The following is a 24282-nucleotide window of genomic DNA, read 5'->3' on the forward strand; positions in this document are numbered from 1 at the left end:
TTTTGGCAGAATTATTTTCTATGCAAAAAAATAAAAGTATGCGTGGCTCATTAATTATGGACATGCGCAGAATTCCCCCAGGAGTAACTGTTGACTCATATTTAGCTTGTGATCTACTATGACCCCCAGATCCCTTTCTGCAGTATTCCTTTCTAGGCAGTCATTTCCTATTTTGTATGTGTGCAACTGTTTGTTCCTGCCTAAGTAGAGTACTTTGCATTTGTCCTTATTGAATTTCATTCCATTTTCTTCAGACCATTTCTCCAGTTTGTCTGGATCATTTTGAATTTTAATACTATCCTCCAAAGCACTTGCAACCCTCCCTGCTTGGTATCATCTGCAAACTTTATAAGTGTACTCTTTATGCCATTATCTAAATCACTGAGAAAGATATTGAACAGAACCAAACCCAGAACTTATCTCTGTGGGACTTCACTTGATATGCCCTTCCAGCTTGACTGTGAACTACAGATAACTACTGTCTGGGAAAGGTTTTCCAACCAGTTATGCACCCACCTTATACTAGTTCCATCTAGGTTGTATTTTCTTAGTTTGTTTATGAGAAGGTCATGGGAGACAGTATAAAAAAACCTTAATAAAGTCAAATATATCATATCTACTGCTTCCCCCCCCCCCACAAGGCTTGTTACCCTGTCAAAGAAAGCTATTAGGTTGGTTTAACATGATTTGTTCTTCACAAATCCATGCTGTTACTATCACCTTATTATCGTCTAGGTGCTTGCAAATTGATTGCTTAATTATTTGCTCCATTATCTTTCCAGGTACCAATATAATTGATTTATTATTCTTACTGCAGTTGTCTTTTACTTTCCTTATATGGTTACAATACAGTGTGTAATTAGAAACCTCATCCCTTCTAGGTGAGATGTCAGAAAAACTAAGGAGATGCAGGAAGGAACTGACTGCAGCTATAGACAGGGCATTTGAAGATCTCACAGCTCCTTTCTGTCTCTCAGAAGATTGCATCAATAAACAGAATTCAGACTTGCAGACAGAGACACCTTCCTCCTTGCCCCAAATGAACAGAGTTAGTTACAGAAGAGATCCTACTTCTACCTTATCTTTCTATCTCAACCAGTCTGCAGCAGTCTCCTGTGTGCTGGAAAAAAAGAATCCTGTCTTCATACCAGTAAGCATTGCCCAAAATCCCTTATGCCCAAAGAGAGAACCTTTAACAAGTAAGGAAAATACTTGGCTACGTTCTTCCATTTTTGTGTCTGACAGACAACTTCCAAGAACTCTGGGGGACAGAGAGAGATGGAGGAAAGGGCATGCGAGGTACAGTTTGTATTCAAAGTTCTTTGTCATGAATATTGTTAGGACATGTGCTCAGATGGTCAGGGTGTTGAGTTTCAAGACTTCCAAGAGGAGGGAACTTCTGAGGAGAGATGTGCAAGAATGTTTCCTCCAGAAGCTCAGACAGTAGATATTATTCCTGAGAGGGGATGGGTTCTCGTGCTTAGAGTGGGGGACTGAGAATCAGGACCCCAGGGTGCTATTTCCAATTCTGTCACAAGTATTCTCGGAAATTTTGGGCAACCTCTTTTGCCCACATTTACCCTTCAGTCTGTAGGTGGGGAATGCTGCTTGCCTCCCTCCTAATGCCTTACATTACACAGCCCTGTGTAGCATCACCAGCCTGTGTTATGCAGGAGTTTAGGCTACACTATCATAATGGTGTCTTCTGGCCTTAAAATCTGTGAATGGTTTAGTATTATTTATTATTTGCATTACAGTAGCATCTAGAGACTTCAGTCTCAGGGCTCCTTTGTGCTAGGTGCTGTACAGTAAGTCAGTCCCTGTTCCAAAGAGCTTGAAGTGCAATATAGTAATATTCATGTCTGAGATAAATCTCAGGTGAGTCACCACATGAAAAAACCTTCACATGCATAGGACCCTACCAAATTCATGGTCCATTCTAGTCAATTTCACAGCCATTGGATTTGAAAGTTAGTCAATTTTACATTTTCAGAGCTTCACATCTGAAATGTCACAGTGTTGTAACGGGGGGCAACCCTCCCCCCCAAAAAGGGTGTTTTTTCTCCCCCCAAAGCTGTTGAAGGGGGATTGCCCCCCTCACTTCTGTACTGCCTTCAGAGCTGGGCTGCAGGAGCTTCCTGCAGCTGGAGGAGGCTGGTGGAGGTGATCTCCCCTGTGTTCCTGGGAGTGCCTCAGCCAGGAGCTCCTACCTGCTAGTCCCAGCTGGCTGGGGAGGGACAGGACTTACTCTTTCCCTGCATGACTCCTTTAGGGGGGAGATCAGACCCACCTCCGGCTACCTCTCCTGGCTGCAGGAAGCTCCATGGCTGGGCAGCAGCCCCAGAGCTTCATGCAGCTGGAGGATGTTCCCAGAGGTGGAGGTGGGTCCGACCTCCCCCATGCTCCTGGAAGTGCTACAGCTGGGGGCTCCTACCTGCTAGTCCTAGGCAGTGGCGGATTAATGCACAGGCCCTGCCCTGGCCAATTTGGGGCCTGTAAGCATGCGGGACTCACCTCTGCTGCGCCTCCTGCTGGTACCTTCTGGAAATTAGCTCTCCAGCCATCAGAGTGCTCTCTGCAGGCCAGTGTCCCGCTTTTCCTGGCCCCCATGTCCCTCCTGGACCCAGTGCCCCTTGCACACTGGGGTACTGCCCCCTGGCAGTACACCCATCAGTCTCTGGGTCTCCCCTCCCCAGGGAACCCACACCCACTATCCCCACCTTGCCTCAGTCTTTGGCTACTGCCCAGTCTCCATCTAACAGACTGCAGTATAAATGCCACTCATCACAGGCAAGGGGGTTTGGACCTGCTGCTTCTACCTACCCCTTTGGGCTGCCCTCTGCAACCCCAGTATCTATTTGGCCTTCCACTAGGCTGCAGCCTGGGGGTTTCCAGGCCAGAGCTCCCTGGGCCTTCCCCCAGCCCTGCTCCAGCTCAGGTACCTTGGTATGCTCCCAGCAACCAGGTCCGTCCCTCCCTCCCTCTCAACAGACTAGAGAAAGAGTCTTCTCTGTGCTTCTGGCCCAATGCCCTCTTATAAGGGCCAGCTGGGCCCTGACTGCACTGGCTACAGCTTTGGCTGCTTTCCCCATCAGCACAGCTGTCAAGGCTGTATCCCCACTTTGAACTTTAGGGTACAAATGTGGGGGCCTGCATGAAGACTTCTAAGCTTAACTACCAGCTTAGTTCTGGTCCGCTGCCACCATCCCAAAACTAATTCCCTTCCCTGGGAAGCCTTGAGAAACCTTTTACCAATTCCCTGGTGAATACAGATCCAAACCCCTTGGATCTTAAAACAAGGAGAAATTAACCATCCCCCCTTCTTTCTCCCACCAACTCCTGGTGAATACAGTTCCAACCCCCCTGGGATCTTAAAACAAGGAAAAAAAATCAATCAGGTTCTTAAAAAGAAAGCTTTTAATTAAAGAAAAAGGTAAAAATCATCTTTGTAAAATCAGTATGGAAAATAACTTTACAGGGTAATCAAACTTAAAGAGCTCAGAGGACCTCCCTCTAGCCTCAGGTTCAAAGTATAGCAAACAAAGATAAACACTCGAGTAAAAGGTACATTTACAAGTTGAGAAAACAAAGGAAAACTAAGACGCCTTGCCTGGCTTTTTACTTACAAGTCTGAAATATGAGAGACTTGTTTAGAAAGATGGGGAGAACCTGGATTGATGTCTGGTCCCTCTCAGTCCCAAGAGCGAACAAACTCCCAAACAAAGAGCACAAACAAAAGCTTTCCCCTCCTCCCCCCAAGATTTGAAAGTATCTTGTCCCCTTATTGGTCCTTTGGGTCAGATGCCAGCCAGGTTACCTGAGCTTCTTAACCCTTTACAGGGAAAAGGATTTTGGAGTCTCTGGCCAGGAGGGATTTTATAGTACTGTACACAGGACAGCTGTTACCCTTCCCTTTATTGTTATGACAGCAGCTTTTCTCTGCCACAGCCCTCACCCGGGCTGCTTTAAGCCCATCCAGGCAGGAGTGGGGTGACCACCCCGCTACAGGGCCCCCTGGAGAAATAGGCACCGCAAGCCCCGGCTCCAACTGTGGAGGCAGAAACCCCAAGTCCTGCAGAAGACATGGGGGGCAGAAGCCCTGAGCCCCAGCAGGAGCCGTGGGGTAGCCCCACTTGGAACTGCGGGGGCAGAAGCCCCGAGCCTGGGCGTCCCAAGCTCCGGCTGGAGCCATATGGGTAGAAGCCCTGAGCCCCAGCAGGAGCCCTGGGGGGCAGAAGCCCTGAGGCTGGGCACCCCGAGCCCTGGCAAGAGCCATGGGGGCAGAAGCCCCAAGCCTGGGTGTCCTGAACCCTGACTGGTGCCGCGGGGGCAGAAAGCCCAATCCTAGGTGCCCCAAGCTGTGACAGGAGCCAACGCACGGAAGCCACTAGGCTGGGTGCCCTGAGTTGCGGGGCTGCTGCAGCACAGAGGTGCTGCCTTTGGAGGTGGGTCTGATCTCCCCACTGAGAGAGGACATGCAGTGGAAGGACAAGTCCTGTGCCTCCCCTACCCGGCCACAACTAGCAGCTAGGAGCCCCCGCCTGGGGTGATCCCAGCAGCAGGGGGAGATCAGATTTCACAGGGAAGGGCTTATTTCATGGTCCATGACACGTTTTTCACAGCCATGAAATTGGTAGAGCCCTACACATGCACATTAGAAGATGTCTCAGACTATACAACCACTGTCACCATACCTTCATTTGAATGTGTGCCCTACATGTAGTCCTTGTGTTTATAAAGCTCCATTTTTGCTGTCAACCATTTGACAAACTTCTGCAGTGCAGCTTGTCCAGAGAACCAAAACCGTTCCATTGTTTTGTCTAGCAAAGATGCTGAAAGATGCATGAAGTCAGAAGCAAACATAGCTGTCCATGTTGTCTCCCAAGACATTCCGCAGGCTCTTCCTGACACACCTGGTGAGTCCAGAGCTCCACTTTTCTTCCTCACACTCAGGGTAGGCTGGCTTTTCCAGCTCAGTGAAAGGGATTGTGAGGACCTGTAAATTGTAAGGGCAATGGAGCTGTTTACCTCTAAGCCACCTGTTCTGGCTGGATTTGAACAGGCATAACTAAAGTTACTAAAGACTAGGGTGTGGACTAATCGCAGTTAACTGAAAAAAATTAACCGTGATTAATCGCACTGTTAAACAATAGAATATGAATTGAAATTTATTAAATATTTTTGGATGTATTTCTACATTTTCAAATATATTGATTTCATTTACAATACAGAATACAAAATATGCAGTGCTCACTTTATATGATTATTTTATTACAAATATTTGCACTGTAAAAATGATAAACAAGAGAGAGTATTTTTTCAATTCACTTCATACAAGTACTGTAGTGCAATCTCTTTATCCTGAAAATGCAATTTACAAATGTAGGTTTTTTTGTTACATAACTGCACTCAAAAAACAAAATAATGTAAAACTTCAGAGCCTACAAGTCCACTCAGTCCTACTTCTTGTTCAGTCAATCACCAAGACAAACAAGTGTTTACATTTAGAGGAGATAATGCTGCCCTCTTCTTATTTACAATGTCACCTGAAAGTGAGAAAGGTATTTGCATGGAACTTTTGTAGCTGGCATTGCAAGGTATTTATGTGCCAGATATGCTAAACATTCATATGCCCCTTCGTGCTTTGGCCACCATTTCAGAGGACATGCTTTCATGCTGATGACGCTCATTTAAAAAATAATGCTCTAATTAAATTTGTGACTGAACTCCTTGGGGGAGAACTGTATGTCTCCTGCTCTGTTTTACCTGCATTCTGCCATATATTTCATGTTACAGCAGTCTTGGATGATGACCCAACACATGTTCATTTTAAGAACACTTTCACAGCATATTTGACAAAACGCAAAGAAGGTACAAATGTGAGATTTCTAAGGATAGATACAGCACTCGACCCAAGGTTTAAGAATCTGAAGTGCCTTCCAAAATCTGAGAGGGACAAGGTTGGGGAATGCTTTCAGAAGTCTTAAAAGAGCAACACTCTGACGCGGAAACTGGAACCACCAAAAAAGAAAATCATAGAATCATAGAATATCAGAGTTGGAAGGGACCTCAAGAGGTCATCTAGTCCAATCCCCTGCTCAAAGCAGGACCAATTCCCAGCTAAATCATCCCAGCCAGGGCTTTGTCAAGCCGGGCCTTAAAAACCTCCAAGGAAGGAGACTCAATCACCTCGCTAAGTAACGCATTCCAGTGTTTCACCACCCTTCTAGTGAAATAGTTTTTCCTGATATCCAACCTGGACCTCCCCCACTGCAACTTGAGACCATTGCTCCTTGTTCTGTCATCTGCCACCACTGAGAACAGCTGAGCTCCATCCTCTTTGGAACCCCCCTTCAGGTAGTTGAAGGCTGCTATCAAATCCCCCCTCATTCTTCTCTTCTGGAGACTAAACAATCCCAGTTCCCTCAGCCTCTCCTCATAAGTCATGTGCTCCAGACCCCTAATCATTTTTGTTGCCCTCCGCTGGACTTTTTCCAATTTTTCCACATCCTTCTTGTAGTGTGGGGACCAAAACTGGACACAGTATTCCAGATGAGGCCTCACCAATGTCGAATAAAGGGGAACGATCACGTTCCTCGATCTGCTGTCAATGCCCCTACATATACAGCCCAAAATGCCGTTAGCCTTCTTGGCAACAAGAGCACACTGTTGACTCATATCCAGCTTCTCGTCCACTGTGACCCCTAGGTCCTTTTCTGCAGAACTGCTACCTAGCCATTCGGTCCCTAGTCTGTAGCAGTGCATGGGATTCTTCCGTCCTAAGTGCAGGACTCTGCACTTGTCCTTGTTGAACCTCATCAGGTTTTTTTCGGCCCAATCCTCTAATTTGTCTAGGTCTCTCTGTATCCGATCCCTACCCTCTAGTGTATCTACCACGCCTCCTAGTTTAGTGTCATCTGCAAACTTGCTGACAGTGCAGTCCACACCATCCTCCAGATCATTAATAAAGATATTAAACAAAACTGGCCCCAGGACTGACCCTTGGGGCACTCCGCTTGAAACCGGCTGCCAACTAGACATGGAGCCATTGATCACTACCCGTTGAGCCCGACGATCTAGCCAGCTTTCTATCCACCTTACAGTCCATTCATCCAGCCCATACTTCTTTAACTTGGCGGCAAGAATACTGTGGGAGACCGTATCAAAAGCTTTGCTAAAGTCAAGGAATAATCTCATCATAGAAGGCAATTAGGTTAGTCAGGCACGACTTCCCCTTCGTGAATCCATGCTGACTGTTCCTGATCACTTTCCTCTCCTCTAAATGTTTCATAATTGATTCCTTGAGGAACTGCTCCATGATTTTTCCAGGGACTGAGGTGAGGCTGACTGGCCTGTAGTTCCCCGGATCCTCCTTCTTCCCTTTTTTAAAGATGGGCACTACATTAGCCTTTTTCCAGTCATCTGGGACCTCCCCCGATCGCCATGAGTTTTCAAAAATAATGGCTAATGGCTCTGCAATCTCACCCACCAACTCCTTTAGCACCCTCGGATGCAGCGCATCCGGCCCCATAGACTGGTGCACGTCCAGTTTTTCTAAATAGTCCCGAACCACTTCTTTCTCCACGGAGGGCTGGTCACCTTCTCCCCATGCTGTACTGCCCAGTGCAGCAATCTGGGAGCTGACCTTGTGCGTGAAGACAGAGGCAAAAAAATCATTGAGTACATTAGCTTTTTCCACATCCTCGGTCACTAGGTTGCCTCCCTCATTCAGTAAGGGGCCCACACTTTCCTTGATTTTCTTCTTTTTGCTAACATACCTGTAGAAACCCTTCTTGTTACTCTTAACATCTCTTGCTAACTGCAACTCCAAGTGTGATTTGGCCTTCCTGATTTCACTCCTGCATGCCTGAGCAATATTTTTATACTCCTCCCTGGTCATCTGTCCAATCTTCCACTTCTTGTAAGCTTCTTTTTTGCGTTTAAGATCAGCAAGGATTTCACTGTTTAGCCAAGCTGGTCGCCTGCCATATTTACTATTCTTTCTACACATCGGGATGGTTTGTTTCTGCAACCTCAATAAGGATTCTTTAAAATACAGCCAGCTCTCCTGGACCCCTTTGCCCTTCATGTTATTCTCCCAGGGGATCCTGCCCATCTGTTCCCTGAGGGAGTCAAAGTCTGCTTTTCTGAAGTCCAGGGTCCGTATTCTGCTGCTCTCCTTTCTTCCTTGTGTCAGGATCCTGAAATCGACCATCTCATGGTCACTGCCTCCCAGGTTCCCATCCACTTTTGCTTCCCCTACTAATTCTTCCCCGTTTGTGAGTAGCAGGTCAAGAAAAGCTCTGCCCCTAGTTGGTTCCTCCAGCACTTGCACCAAGAAATTGTCCCCTACACTTTCCAAAAATTTCCTGGATTGTCTGTGCACCGTTGTATTGCTCTCCCAGCAGATATCAGGGTGATTAAAGTCTCCCATGAGAACCAGGGCCTGCGATCTAGCAACTTCTGCTAGTTGCCAGAAGAAAGCCTCGTCCACCTCATCCCCCTGGTCTGGTGGTCTATAGCAGACTCCAACCACGACATCACCCTTGTTGCTCCCACTTCTCAACTTTATCCAGAGACTCTCAGGTTTTTCTGCAGTTTCATACCGGAGCTCTGAGCAGTCATACTCCTCTCTTACATACAATGCAACTCCCCCACCTTTTCTGCCCTGCCTGTCCTTCCTGAACAGTTTATATCCATCCATGACAGTACTCCAGTCATGTGAGTTATCCCACCAAGTCTCTTTTATTCCAATCACATCATAGTTCCCTGACTGTGCCAGGACTTCCAGTTCTCCCTGCTTGTTTCCCAGGCTTCTTGCATTTGTGTATAGGCACTTAAGATAACTCATCGATCGTCCCTCTTTCTCAGCATGAGACAGGAGTCCTCCCCCCTTGCGCTCTCCTGCTTGTGCTTCCTCCCAGGATCCCATTTCCCCACTTACCTCAGGGCTTTGGTCTCCTTCCTTCTCCTTCCTTCTCCAACCTTCTGCTGGTGGCATCTGACTCAGATGATGAAACTGAACATGCGTCAATCCGCGCACTGGTTTGGATCGTTATCTAGCAGAGCCTGTCATCAGCATGGACACATGTCCTCTGGAAGGATGGTTGAAGCATGAAGGGACATATAAATCTTGAGTGCATCTGCCACATAAATATCTTGCGACGCCGGCTACAACAGTGCCATGAGAACGCCTGTTCTCACTTTCAGATGACATTGTAAACAAGAAACGGGCAGCATTAATTCCTGCAAATGAAAACAAACTTGTTTGTCTGAGTGACTGGCTGAACAAGAAGTAGAACTGAGTTAGGGTTACCATACGTCCTCTTTTTCCCGGACATGTCTGGCTTTTCGGCAGTCAAACCCCCGCCTGGGGGGAATTGCCAAAAAGCCGAACATGTCTGCAAAAATGGCGGCTCTGCTCCTCCCCTGACTCTTCGGCTCTGTTTAAGAGCCGAGCTGCCTGAGCGCTACCGGCTTCGGGCAGCCCCCGTGCCTCCGGACCCTGCGCCGCCGGAGCCCGGGAGGGGAAGTGCCCGGCTGGGGGCGCAGGGTCCGGAGGCACAGGGGCTGCCCGAAGCCCGAGCGCTACCAGCTTCACGGTTTGCCGGGCAGCCCCCAGACCCTGCGCCCCCAGCTGGCGCTTCCCCTCCCTGGCTCCAGCTGTGCTGGGGAAGCGCCGGCCGGGGGCGCAGGGTCTGGGGGCTGCCCGGCAAACCGTGAAGCCGGTAGCGCTCGGGCAGCCCTTTCCGTGTGGCTGGGAGTGGGAGGGAGGAGGGGGCGGAGTTAGGGTGGGGAAGTGACGGAGTTGGGGTGGGGCTAGGGGTGGGGAAATGGGCGGGGCCAGGGCCCGTGGAGGGTCCTCTTTTTTTATTTATTAGATATGGTAACCCTAGACTGAGTGGACTTGTAGGCTCTAAAATTTTACATTTTATTTTTGAATGCAGTTTTTTTTGTACATAATTCTATATTTGTAAGTTCAACTTTCATGATAAAGAGATTGCACTACAGTACTTGCATGAGGTGAATTGAAAAATACTATTTCTTTTGTTTTTTTACCGTGCAAATATTTGTAATCAAAGTAATAAAAAAGTGAGCACTGTACACTTTGTATTCTGTGTTGTAATGGAAATCAATATATTTGAAAATGTAGAAAACATCCAAAAATATTTAAATAAATGGTATTTTATTATTCTTTAACAGTGCGATTAAGCGCGGTTAATTTTTTTAATCGCTTGACAGACCTACTAACAACCAGTAGCTGCTTGGTGAACGAGATGAAATGTGTTTTGTGTCTCAGTCCAGTTCACTCTGGGTGTATGGCCACTGCACCCCAAGTGGCAGCATGATGAATATGCTCGGCAAAAAAAGCCAAGCACTGATTCAACGTCGAGGCTAAACTACCCTCTCACCCCAGAGGTGATGCCTCCAGCCGAAGGAGATAGGTAGCTGGCTCTGCATGATATACCTGTTCTACAGAGGATTTAAATCTTAAGTAGTATCAGTTCAGCACCTTCAGTGCTGCTGAGCTGCCCCAATAGCAAATCAGTGTGCCCCTCAGCCAGAGGGGGCATCCTGAGATACCCAATACCCCCACTGCCAGGATGGAGACCCCACAGTGATTCTGCCATGACCTCCTGGTCCCAACAGCCTCTTTCCCCATCTTTGACGCCTCCAGCAGCCCTGCTTGCACACAGCTGAAATCCACTGCCCCCCTCTCTCCTGCTAGCCTTGCTAGCAGATCATCATCCCAGATCTGCAGTGCCTGTGGTTCGGGCATGTTCCTTGGCCATGGGCACAGCATAAGGGGGGAAGAGATTGATAACTATCTTCCCCTCTCCCTCTGCAGTTGATGCGCTGCTGTGTGCAATCCCTCAGTCCTGCCAAATGCAATATCAAATGGCCTGAAAAAATGGCACTGGTGAATATTATCAAGACAAACATCCTGCCCCACTTATTATACACCTACAGCCCCCAAGCTTGCTACACTAAATCAGTAGAACAGCCACCGCTTCCTCTGAGACAAGTGCCACTTGAAGCTATATTGACTTGCTTCTAAGGCCAGATTCAGACTTCCCAGAATGCTTGCTACTAAGGCAGGTCTTTCACTTGGTATCAGGGCAGGATACAAAGACCTCAGCCTGGATATGTAAAGAATGGGAACTTAACAGACCTTTCACTGCCATATAGTCTGGGCTTATAAAACATGTCACTCCCAATCCTTGCTTCTGCCATCTATATCACCAAACAAGAGACACAGACCTAACTGGGCTCCTACACTTTCTCACCATGTTATATGCAGTGGCAGCTCTAAGGGACAGCCCAGATTTCGTTGTAGGGGAAAACCTATGACAGGAATGGAGTGGATGAAAAGGGACATTTTCACACTCTCACAGCTGTGTACTAATGACATCCCTACGTGCGTCTCAAACCTTGGTACTCTGGCCTGCAAAAGCCACATTTTTGCCAATATCTACAACTATGCTATCTACCTGCTCAGGTCAATGAATGAGCAACACGCTGGCACACGAAATTCAGTATTGATAAATGCCAGGTAATGCACACTGGAGGGGAAAAATGAATTACCCATACAGATTTGCAGGATTCCAAATAAACTGTATCAGGAAAGGCATCTAAGTATCACTGGACAGCTCAGTGGAGACCGCTGCTCAGTGCACATGTTAGGATTATAAGGAATGGGATGGAGAGTGATGCAGAAAAGATAATGCCTTTATCTCCATCAACAGTAAAGCTTCATCCAGATACTGTGTGCAGGAGTGGTCACCCCTTATCAAAGAGAACTGTAGAACTAGATGGGGATTCAGAGAAGGATGACAAGAATGATCCAGGATTTGGAGAACCCCTATATGCAGAAAGATGAAAATGACTGGGATTGTTCACTTTAGAGAGGAGACAAATAAGAGGGGTGGGATTAAAATGTACAAAACACCATGCTTCTGAGAAGCGCCCACAGCAAACCAGTGTGGAGAGCCCAGTGCTCGTAGCATACTGGGGTACAAAAGGTCTCCAGCGCTCCTGAGCCACACTTTGGCCAGTATATGGTGGGAGATGTGTTGGTGCCCATGTAAAGATCCCTGAGTGGTTATAATGAATCTATAGATATTTACAGCCTCTCTTACTCTTCTCCAATTACTGATTACACTGATGGACTGGTTTTCATGGCATTTTCCTTTATTTTGTAGGGAACCCAAACAGTTGGGGTATAGAGGAGTTAGCAGGCCAGCTGGCCCTAGTGAATGAGTTAAGCAGAGTTCACAGGCACTCAGGTGAGCCCCCCCTGAGAGATGATGTTTTAGCCATCTTTATGGATGCGAGCAGCAGTTCTGAAATAAGGCACCGAAGACCAAACACTGAGGATGAAGAGATTATCCAAACAGTGCTGGATTTGGAAGAGGATTACACCACAGCCATCTCTGCTCTGCACCAGCTGAACTAGGGAAACTGGCTCAAAGGTTTACATAGGCAAAGACTTAAGAAACAACAGTTCTCAAACATGGAGCCTTTCTGGGGGGAAAAAATGGCAGATTCCATGTAATATAAAGGTTCAATTAAAATAATAGTAATTTACAAACTTGGTTTGTTTGCAAACTCTCCCTTCTTTATGCCGGTGTTTTGTACTATTCATGTTTTCTTCTGAGTGCTGCTTTTTTTTTTTTCTTGTGAGAAGGGAGATTTCATTATTTGTGACTGACTTTCTCCAGCAATACAGTAACTCCTCACTTAAAGTCGTCCGGTTAACATGGTTTCTTTGTTACATTGCTGATCAATTAGGGAACATGCTCGTTTAAAGTTGTGCAGTGCTCCCTTCTAACGTTGTTTGGCAGCTGCCTGCTTTGTCCACTGCTTGCAGGAAGAGCAGCCCATTGCAGCTACCTGGTGGGGGCTTGGAACCAGGGTGGACTGGCAGCCCCCATCAGCTCCCCCCTCCCCTAAGTGCTCTGTGCTGCAGCCGCCCAGCAGGCTATCAACTGCTGGGCAGGTCAGCTGTTCCACCCCCACATGCCATGTCCTGCTCCTTCCCTCTGCCTTGGAGCTGCTCCCAGAGACTCCTGCTTGCTGTGCGGGGGGAGGGGGAGGGGAAAGGGGGGGCTAATGTCAGGGTGTCCCACTCCCCCTGCTCCTGCACCCCACTTACCCCTTCTCCATATAGAGCAGGGACTGGACACAGATGGAGAGAGACAGAGAGAGTCTGGGACAGCAGCTGCTGTCTCAACTTCCTGATCCACTTAAAAAGACAATGCACTTACTTAAATGGGCAGTGTGGATTTCTCTCTCTCTCTCTCTCTCTCCCCCACACATAAGGTATGTGTCTGTCTCTGTCTGCTATGCTGTCTCTCCTCCCTCGCGTTCGTGCTGCCTTGTGTGAGAGGCTACATTAACAACGTGTTAACTCTTGAGGTCTCAGCCGAGTGCTAGTTCATCATTTAGCAGCAAGGCATTCCCTGGGAAATATCCCTCCCTCTTCCACCCTCTAACTTCACCACCTCAACCAAGCTTCACGATCATCATAGCTGTGAACAGTATTAAATTGTTTGTTTAAAACATATACTGTGTGTATATCTATATAATATAGTTTTTTGGCTGGTGAAAAAAATTTCCCTGGAACCTACCCATTAATTCTTATGGGGAAATTGGATTCGCTTAACATCATTTCACTTAAAGTCACATTTTTCAGGAACATAACTACAAAGTTAAGTGAGGAGTTACTGTATTGCATCTGCAGATTCAACTCTCGTGGGGTACAGAACCATTGTGAACAAAAGAAAATGTTAAGGAGCTGGCACACTAGACACGTAGACATTATTGTGGAGCCAAAGATATGCAAGTTCTTTTATACTTCACTGACCCACTGTTCCTCTCAAATACAATGTACCACACCAGTCCTAGACAAAAGCTACATTAAACTGGAGTCAGTTGTGAATATACATAGTTTGTGCTAAGACACAAAATGAGTTACACCTAGCAAGGGACATAAAAGACAGTAAGAAGTGGTTCTAGAAATATGTTAGACCTATATGTTCTTTCCCCTTTATCTTCTATTAACTAATGAGAAAGGAGAGCAAATAACGGATGACACAGAGAAGGATGAAATATTTAATGCCTTTTTGGCTTCAGTCTTCACTGTGACCAGATGCTTAACACAATTAATATTAACAAGGGGCAAGGAACTCATACCAGAATAGGAAAAGAACAGGTTAAAGAATATTTATATGTATTCAAGTTAGTAGGGCCTGATGAAATTCATCCTAGGGGCCTTAAGGAACTAGCTGAAGCAAACTCTGAACTGTTGGTGATTATCTTCGAGAACTTATGGAGGACAGCTGAGGTCCCAGAGGAGAGGGGAAGGGCAAACATAGTACCTATCTTTAAAAAGGGGAAATTATATCCCCTTAAGCCTAAACTCCAATACCTGGAAAGATATTGGCCAAACTATTAAACAATCAAACTGTAAGCACCTAGAGAATAATAGCATTATAAGTAATAGCCAACATGAATTTGTCAAGAAGAAATCATGCCAAACCAATCTGATTTCCTTCTTTGATAGGGAAACCAGTCTCATGAATGGGGGTGTGATGGGTTCCCCCCCAGCATGTCACCTGGAACTGAGGTACCACTGAGCCCCTCGGCCCACCAGCTTGGGCTCCCTTTTACACTGTACTGCTGTGACAAGCTGCAAAGTCCTCGAGCCTCCAGCCTGCACTTTCACCAGCATACATACAGGTAGGGACACACCTAGCTGCAGTTACATGCAGGCTCTCTGACCAGCTCCTGTATGGGAAGACTACAGCTAGGGCAACTACCAGCTCCTCAGGCACGCACCCCCTCTGGAGTATAAACCCAAAATTACATCATCTTGCACTTCACAGGGAACTGTACAGCATAAGCTCATAAAATTCAGCCCTCCCTCAATGTGGAGAGGAATATGCAGCAGCCTTTTGCCCCTGAGTTATGATTCCTACACACTGGTTTAGTTAAAGCAAAACCAAGTTTATTAACTACAAAAGATAGATTTTAAGTGATTATAAGTGATAGCAAACAGATCAAAGCAGATTACATAGCAAACAAACAAAAACTCAAACTAAAGTTAATATACTAAACAGATAGGGTGAAAAACTGCTATTCGTATCATCTCTTTGGATATAAGTAGGCTGCAGAGTCTTAAGAGGCAAGCTGCACTTGCTTACAGCTTGGAATTCCCCAGGTGTTCCATTCACAGGCTAAAAATCCCTTTAGCCTGGGACCATCACTTCCCCTAGTTCAGTCTTTATGCCTCAGGTGTTTCTAGGTGTGTTGTTGTAGGGAGAGTGAGGTACCATTATGATGTCATTTCCCCCTTTTATATCTTCTTCCCACTTGCTGGAAAGCTCTTTTGCTGTGACCTGGGTCAAAAACAGTTCCCAGTGTGTAGTGCTATCTCTGAGAGGTTTCTATTGTATACAGTTCATGGGGTAATTCTTGTGCTTGTGTGTATTTCCTCAATAAGCCATTAACATTGTTTGGCCTTTTTTCTGTTGTATCTCAAAGGCTTCTTATGGGTGTTTTCAACCTCAGGCCATGTTTCAGTAACACATACATAGCCAAACTTCATAACGTCACATACAATGATAGCACATAAAATCGAATGAGATATTAATGTCTAGCAGATCAAGACTTTTAGAATGATACCTCATAAGGCATACTTTGTACAAAACATATCCTAATTATATGACGGTGAATATTGCGGTGCCAGGGTGTCACAGGGGGAAACAGTAGACATGAAATATTTTGACTTTAGTAAGGCTTTCGACACAGTCTGATAGGACATTCTCATTAGCAAACTAGGGAAATATGGTCTAGATGAAATCACTATAAGGTGGCTGTATTCAGGGCCAGCCCTAGACCAAATGGCATGTCAAGTGAAGGGCATCTTCAGTGCCTCCCCGCATTTGTTAAAAGGCTGGTTGACAATATTCTAGGAGGTTCAAGGAAAATGTAGCTCTCAGAAAGCCTGGAAGGTTCCATGAGATTCTACAAAGGTCCAAAACATTCTAGGAAGTTAGTAAAAAATGAATCCACATAAAGAATACCTGAAACAGTTTACTTCAAACATTCTATTTTCCCTTTTGTTGCTAACAACAAAAACGGCACCCTCCAAGCCCAGCACCCCAGGCAGTTGCCTGGGTCACCAGCCCCTAAATGCATTCCTGGGTGTATGCAGTGCAGGTGTAGCCATGTTGGTCCCGGGCTATTAGAGAGACAAGGTGGGTGAAGTAATTTTTTATTGGACCAACAACAGAGCTAAAGAAGAGCACTGTGTGGCTCAAAAACTTCTCTCTCTCTCTCACTCTCTCTCACGAACAGAAGTTAGTCCAGTAAAAGATATTCTTCTTTGAGTGCTTGCTCATATCAATTCCAATTAGGTGTGTGCGTGCCGCGTGCATGATTGTCGGAAGATTTTTACCCTAGCAACTCTCGTTGGGTTGGCTGAGACGCCCCCTCGAGTGGCGCCCTTATGGCACCGGATATATGCCCCTGCCGACCCAGCGCCCCCTCAGTTCCTTCTTACCGCCCGTGACCATTGTTGGAACGGTGGAGCGTGGCATAGCTGATCTCCACATCCCTAGCTTTTCTCGTTGTTAGATTGTTCTTTAGAGTAGTTTAATAGTTTTAATAGTTGTAGTGTAGTGATTAGTAAGTTGTGTAGTTAGTGTGGATAAGCGAGGAAACAGGGTTATCCCTGTTTTTCCTCCCCAGTGCAAGGGCTCATGCCCAAGTCTCCGGGTTTCAAGCCTTGCTCGGCCTGCCTCAAGCCGATGCCTATAGGAGAGCCCCATGACTCCTGCTTGAAGTGCCTGGGGGAAAGCCATCAGACAGATAAGTGCCACATTTGTAAGTCTTTCAAACCCCGAACAAAAAAGGAGCGGGACTTTCATTTGAAGCAGCTCCTAATGGAAGCGGCACTTAGCCTTGTGCCCCCGGCACCGCGCGCAGATCAGGCACCATCAGTCCAAAGCGCGCCTCCGGCACTGGAACGACTTGACACCAGCAAAGACTCCCGGCACCCGGCTTCTCCGGCACCGTCGAAGACGCAGCACCGGTCGCTCTCTCCTCAGGCTAGAAAGCAGCGTAAAGTACCTGCTGTCCTCCACAGCCACAAACTCTGCCTGTGCCTCCTTTGGAGCTTCGAACAATACCGGACCGACCGTCGGTGACGCCTACTCTGGCACCGTTGATTCCGGCGCCACACGCGACGTTGAGTCCGGTGCATATAAGCTCCCCGGTGCACAACGTGGTTGAGCTTGGTCTGCCATCTACTCCAGAGACCTTTTCCACCGCTCGCGATCTAATTGCAATGACTGAGCCTGGATCGTCTCAGCCCCCGGCACCGCCGGTGCGGTCTGTTCCCTCTATAGGGAAGCCCACCTTTCTGCGACCTCTGTCGCATACTGAGACAGCTCGGCACCGAGCCGGCTCCCGATCCAGGTCGCAGTCCCGGTCCTGACAAAGGGGCGGGGCTTGGCTGAGTAGGGGGCCCATAAAAGTGGCCGCCCAGCCAGGCAGCGGCACAGCTGTGAGCAGCGGCACCGGAGGCTGCAAACAGGGCGGCTAACAGGGGAGTTTGAGAGGGAGGTTAAGGGGGAGGGAGGAGGACGCAGTGTGTTGTGTGCTCTGTGTCCCCAGGTGCTGAGGGCAGAGACTGCAGCAGCCATGAGCCAAGCAGCAGCAGACAGAATGCAGATGGCTGCATGTGGAAGCTGTGGTATGTATATAGTCCTAGCAGGGGACCTGGAACAAAGGTATGTTTGTATGAAGTGTCGCCTTATAGTGTTACTGGAGGAAAAGATTAAGGGGCTGCAGATGCAGGTAGATACCATGGTGGAGTTTAGGCGGGGTTTTGAGCAGCTGATAGAGGACAGGCAAGGCGGGGCTGAAGGGGAATGCTCTAGGGTGCAGGAGGATGCAGAGGTAGACGACAGTGAGAGGGGAATGGAAGGGGGAGAACAAGGGAAGTGGAAGCATGTGACTGTGAGAAGCAGGCCAAGGAAAAGGAGGGCCAGTGAGGGGGGAATAGAACTCAGTAAAAGGTTCGGGTGTTTGGATAACGAGGTGGAGGGGCAGCAGGTGGTGACGGAAGGTGGGACGGTGAGGAAGAAGAGAAGAGCAGCTAGTCCAATAGAGAGAGGGGAGGTGATGATGGAGACAGCGAAAAACCTGGGCCCCCAGAGGATAGAGGAAGGCACAAGGGGGAGCATAAGAGAAGATAGGAACAGACACAGGTCAGGACTAGAGGGATCAGAGACTAGATTACTAGATCGCACTGTTGCCAGGCGACGGCAGGTGTATGTAATTGGAGACTCTTTACTGAGGAGATTGGACAGGCCTGTAACCAGGGCGGACCCGGAGAACAGAAGGGTGTGCTGTCTACCGGGCGCAAAGATACGCGATGTGGACCTGCGGTTGAAAAGGATCCTAAAAGGAGCAGGTAAGAACCCCTTGATAATCCTTCATGTAGGAACGAATGACACGGCTAGGTTCTCGTTAGAGAGAATCAAGGGAGATTATGCCAGGCTGGGGAAGACACTTAAGGAGATAGAGGCTCAGATTATCTTTAGTGGGATTCTGCCTGTTCCTAGGGAAGGGCAGCAAAGGGCTGATAGGATTGTGAGAATAAATAGTTGTCTAAGAGAGTGGTGCTATAAGGAGGGCTTTGGGATGTATGGCCACTGGGAGGCTTTCGGGGACAGACAGCTGTTCTCGCGGGATGGACTTCACCTGAGTAGGGAAGGAAATAGACTTCTGGGAGGGAGGCTGGTTCATCTTATCAAAAGAGCTTTAAACTAGAAAGTTTGGGGAGACGGTTGGGAGATGTACAGTTAATCTCCACGCCAGATTCCAACATTGAAAAGGTGAGTGAGATAAGAGGAGATACAGCCGGGGAGATGAGATTGGACACAAGAAGGATACAGGGGAAGGACACAAAGAGGCCTGTAACATATAGTGTTACTAATGGGAGACAGGCTAAACAACATACATTAGGGTGCTTATACACCAATGCGAGAAGCCTAGGTAATAAAATGGAGGAATTGGAGCTCTTGGTCCGAGAATTGCAACCGGATATCATAGGAATAACTGAAACGTGGTGGAACGGCAGTCATGACTGGAATACAGGTATGGAGGGGTATGCGCTGTTTAGGAAAGACCGGAACAAAGGTAAAGGTGGCGGGGTGGCATTGTATGCCAATAGTGACATAAGCTGTAAAAAAATAATAGTTGATGGAATAGATAACACAGAATCCGTCTGGGCAATAATCACACTGGGTAAAAGGACTACTAGAGTCTCCCCAGGGATAGTGCTTGGGGTGTGCTATAGACCGCCGGGATCGACCCAGGATATGGATAAAGAACTATTTAATGTGTTTAGAGAAGTAAATACTAATAGGAACTGTGTAATTATGGGGGACTTTAACTTCCCAGATATAGATTGGGGAACAAACGCTAGTAGCAATAATAGGGCTCAGATGTTCCTAGATGTGCTTGCTGATCATTTCCTTCATCAAGTGGTAGCCGAACCAACTAGGGGGGAGGCCATTTTAGATTTGATTTTGGTGAGTAGTGAGGACCTCGTTGAGGAAGTGGTAGTAGGGGACAACTTGGGCTCCAGTGATCATGAGCTAATTTGGTTTAAACTAAACGGAAGGTGTAACAGAACTAAATCAAAGACTAGGGTTTATAATTTTAAAAAGGCTAATTTTAATAAATTAAGGGGACTGGTAAGGGAAGTGGATTGGGCAAACATATTAATGAATCTTAAGGCAGATAAAGCCTGGGATTACTTTAAGTTAAAGATGCATGAGCTGTCAGAGGTCTGTATCCCAAAAAAGGGAAAAAGATTACTAAGCAAGAGATTTAGACCGAGCTGGATGAGCGACCGACTCAAAGGGGCGATTAGGAAGAAACAGAAAGCATACAAAGACTGGAAGAGGGGAGTGATCAGTAAGGAAACTTACCTTAGTGAAGTCAGAGAATGTAGAGATAGAGTGAGAAAGGCCAAAAGCCGTGTAGAGTTGGACCTAGTGAGGGGAATTAAAGGCAATAGTAAGAGGTTTTACAGCCATATAAATAGGAAGAAAGCAAAGAAGGAAGAAGTAGGACCGCTGAAGACTATAGCCAGAGAGGAGATTAAAGATAATCTCAACGAATATTTTGCATCGGTGTTTAATGAGGCCCATGGAGGTATTAGGGATACTAGCATCATGACAGAGGGGCAAACAGAATGGGGGGATTACCGTTTCCGAGGTAGAAACAAAACTCGAACGCCTTAATGGGGCTAAGTCAGGAGGACCGGACGATCTTCATCCCAGAATATTGAAGGAATTGGCGCAGGAAATAGCAGGCCCATTAGCGATAATATTTAATGAATCAGTAAACTCGGGGGTGGTTCCGTTAGACTGGAGAATAGCTAATGTGGTTCCTATTTTCAAGAAAGGGAAAAAAAGTGATCCGGGTAACTACAGGCCTGTTAGTTTAACATCTGTAGTGTGCAAGGTGCTGGAGAAAATTCTGAAAGAGAAAGTAGTTGAGGACCTCGAAGTTAATGGCAAGTGCAATAAATTACAACATGGTTTTATGAAGGGCAGATCGTGCCAAACGAATCTGATCTCCTTCTTCGAGAAAGTAATGGACTTATTAGATAAGGGAAAAGCGGTGGACCTAATATACCTGGATTTCAGTAAAGCATTTGATACTGTACCCCATGAGGAATTAATGGTTAAACTGGAAAAGATGGGGATCCATATGAAAATTCAGAGGTGGATAAGGAATTGGTTAATGGGGAGAATGCAGCGGGTGGTATTGAAGGGTGAACTGTCAAGTTGGAGGGAGGTTACCAGTGGAGTTCCTCAGGGTTCGGTTTTGGGACCCATTTTATTTAATCTATTTATAACTGACCTCGGAACCGATTGCAGGAGTGGACTGATAAAGTTTGCGGATGATACGAAGGTGGGAGCCGTTGCCAATTCGGAGGAGGATAGGGATATTCTGCAGGGAGACTTGAATGAGCTTGTGAATTGGAGTATCAGAAATAGGATGAAATTTAATAGTGAAAAGTGTAAGGTGATGCATTTAGGGATGACTAACAACAATTTTAGTTACAAGCTGGGGACGCATTGTTTAGAAGTAACGGAAGAGGAGAAGGACCTAGGGGTTCTTGTAGACCGGAGGATGACTATGAGTCGACAATGTGACGTGGCAGTGAAAAAAGGAATTTTCCTCCAGGGTAGATTGGCTGAGGCCCTGGAGGTTTTTCGCCTTCCTCCACAGCATGGGGCAGGGATCTCTAGCAGGAGGGTTCTCTGCCAATTGAAGTCACTAAGACACAGGATTTGGGGACTTCATTAGCAGAGTCAAGGAAAGGGTGGGGACGGTTTTGTGGCCTGCAGCATGGAGGAGGTCAGACCAGATGATCATAATGGTCCCTTCTGACCTTAAAGTCTATGAGTCTATGAAGGTCCCGGTCTCGACGCCGCTTGCAGTCCAGGCACCGATTCTCATCTCAGTGCCGGTCGTACTCGCAGCACCGTTCTGTCTCAAGAAGATCTCCTTCCCGGTCTGATCGGTACCGATCCAGCTCTCGGCACTGATCTTGGCACCGGTCTCCTTGCAGCTGATCTCGGCACCACTGGAGCCACAGGTCCTCGTCTAGGTCAAGATCACGCTCCCGACACCACTACGACTGTCGGTCCCGATCCCGGTACCGGTCAAGTCCCCGGAACTGGTCTCTGGCCCTCATGCGTGGACCGTCTGGGTACGGTGCAGCATGTGAGTTCGGCACCGCCCTGGCCTTCATGCCCGAATTCGACGTCTTCCCAAGCGGGCAGTGGGTATCACATCCTGGGTCAAGAAGGGGATGGTGCTAGTCAGCATGATGAAGAACAGGACCAGGGGCCACCTCAGTGGTCCTTCTGGACCCCCTGGACATACCACCAAGCCCAGGGGGCTCCCTCGGGTGCTTCTCGATCTGCCCATTCGGAGCACCGAGTACCGGAAGCCACTGTGAGCCGCCCCCCTCAGGGGGCCTCAGATGCAGCGACCATACTGCCTGAACAAGCCCAGGACCCTAGTGGGGTAGAACCAGGGCAACCGGACCCTCCTCAGTCTGAACTTCTCCAGGATCTGTTAGTCCCAGGGCTGTCCTCCTCATCTTCGCCTGATGAGACAGTAGCTGGCACATCCACCTCCGGACCACCCCCTATAGACCTTCGTGCACACCAAGGCTTGTTAAGGAGGGTGGCACAAAATATGACCCTTCAGGTAGAGGAGGTGGTGGAAGTTGAGGATCCTGTGGTGGACATCTTATCTGCCGATGCCCCCACACGGGTAGCCTTGCCTTTCATTCGAACCATCCGGGATAATGCCAATACCATCTGGCAATCCCCAGCGTCTATCCCTCCCATGACTAGAGGGGTGGAGAAGAAGTACATGGTCCTTTCAAAAGACTATGAATATTTGTATGTGCACCCACAACCGTGCTCCCTTGTTGTGCAGTTTGTCAACAAGAGGGAGAGATATGGCCAGCAAGCGGCCATCCCCAAGTCCAAGGATGCTAGGCGCCTGGATTTCAGGTGCAAAATCTACTCCACTGGGGGTCTACAGCTCAGGGTGGCTAACCAACAGGCCCTCCTGAGCCGTTACAATTATAATACCTGGAACTCGATGGGAAAATTCAAAGAGCTGGTTCCCCAGGAGTCCAGGGAAGAATTTGGGGCCTTGCTCGAAGAAGGCAAGAAGATGGCGAGAACTTCGCTACAGGCATCTTTGGACGCTGCGGACTCAGCGGCCAGAACTCTAGCTTCGGGAGTGGTTATGTGCCGCATTTCCTGGCTGCAAGTATCCGGTCTGCCTCTGGAGTTGCAGCAGACTATACAAGACCTGCCCTTTGATGGGAAGGGTCTATTTTTGGACAAAACTGACCCCAGGCTACAAAGTCTGAAGGACAACCGGGCCATCATGCGCTCATTGGGCATGCACACCCTGGTGACACAGCATAGGCCCTTCCGGCCACAACCTCAGCACACCTACCCTAACCCTCGCCTACGACAGGACTTCACTAGATGCTGTGGCCGGGTTGGTAGAAGGAGACAATCTGGTCCTCAACCTGGCCAGAATCAGGGCCCGCCAAGACCACTGGTGGGACCCAGACAAAACTTTTGAAGGTGCGCCTGAGGGCGGAGCACCAGTCTCCATACAACATCCTTCCCTACTTTTCTACAACCACCTCTCCTTTTTCCTCCCTGCATGGTCCCATATAACATCAGATCGCTGGGTCCTACGCACGGTGGAAATAGGATACCATCTTCAGTTTGTTTCGCCCCCCCCCTTACCACCCTCCCTCCCCGTCCCCTTCTCATGAGCAACTCCTCTTACAGGAGGTGAGGGCGCTCCTATCTGTTGGAGCGGTAGAGGAGGTCCCAAAGGACTTGAGAGGCAGGGGTTTTTACTCCCGTTACTTCCTAATCCCCAAGACAAAGGGGGGACTTTGGCCCATCCTGGACCTGCGCGGACTCAACAAATTCATGGTAAAGTTGAAATTCTGCATGGTCTCCTTGGGGACCATTATCCCTTCCCTGGATCCCAGAGACTGGTAAGCCGCCCTCGACATGAAGGACGCGTATTTTCACATTGCAATTTACCCTCCACACAGGCGCTTCTTGCGCTTTATGGTAAACCACAAACATTACCAATTTGCCGTCCTCCCCTTCGGGCTGTGCATGGCGCCGAGAGTGTTTACCAAATGTATGGCCATCGTTGCTGCCTACCTCCGTCGACATCAGATACAAGTGTTTCCATACCTCGACGACTGGTTCATCAGGGGCCGGTCCAAGCTACAGGTGAGGGCTCATCTTCAATTTGTCAAGAGATTGTTCAGGCAATTGGGCCTTCTGCTCAATACCGAAAAGTCCACTTTGGAGCCAACCCAAAGAATAGACTTTATTGGAGCAACCCTGGACTCCAATCTCGCCAGGGCATACCTACCACAGGCCTGCTTCCATTCCATGGCGACCATTATTCACGGCCTCCAAAGATTCCCGACCTTGACAGCATGCACGTGCCTCGGTCTTCTGGGCCACATGGCCTCATGCACCTTCGTGACCAGACACGCCAGGCTTCGCCTCCGTCCACTTCAGACCTGACTCTCATCTGTATACCGCCCAGGCTGAGACAGTCTGGACAGGGTATAACTGTGCTGACGGGAGTCCTAGCCTCTCTAGCTTGGTGGCTAAA

The 24282-nt window shown here is 47.9% G+C and overlaps 1 protein-coding gene across 1 annotated transcript; it reads left to right on the forward strand.

Annotated features, from left to right (window-relative positions):
* Window positions 1–865: 865 nt before the first annotated feature.
* Window positions 866–12460, forward strand: C7H3orf62 (chromosome 7 C3orf62 homolog). Its single transcript, XM_054035975.1, has 3 exons — window positions 866–1299; window positions 4825–4916; window positions 12204–12460. The coding sequence occupies exons 1-3, from the start codon at window positions 887–889 to the stop codon at window positions 12455–12457; spliced, it is 759 nt and encodes a 252-aa protein (XP_053891950.1). The 5' UTR covers window positions 866–886; the 3' UTR covers window positions 12458–12460.
* The last annotated feature ends 11822 nt before the right edge of the window (window positions 12461–24282 follow it).

This window comes from Malaclemys terrapin, chromosome 7 (genome assembly GCF_027887155.1).
Source record: "Malaclemys terrapin pileata isolate rMalTer1 chromosome 7, rMalTer1.hap1, whole genome shotgun sequence".
Lineage (NCBI taxonomy): Eukaryota > Metazoa > Chordata > Testudines > Emydidae > Malaclemys > Malaclemys terrapin.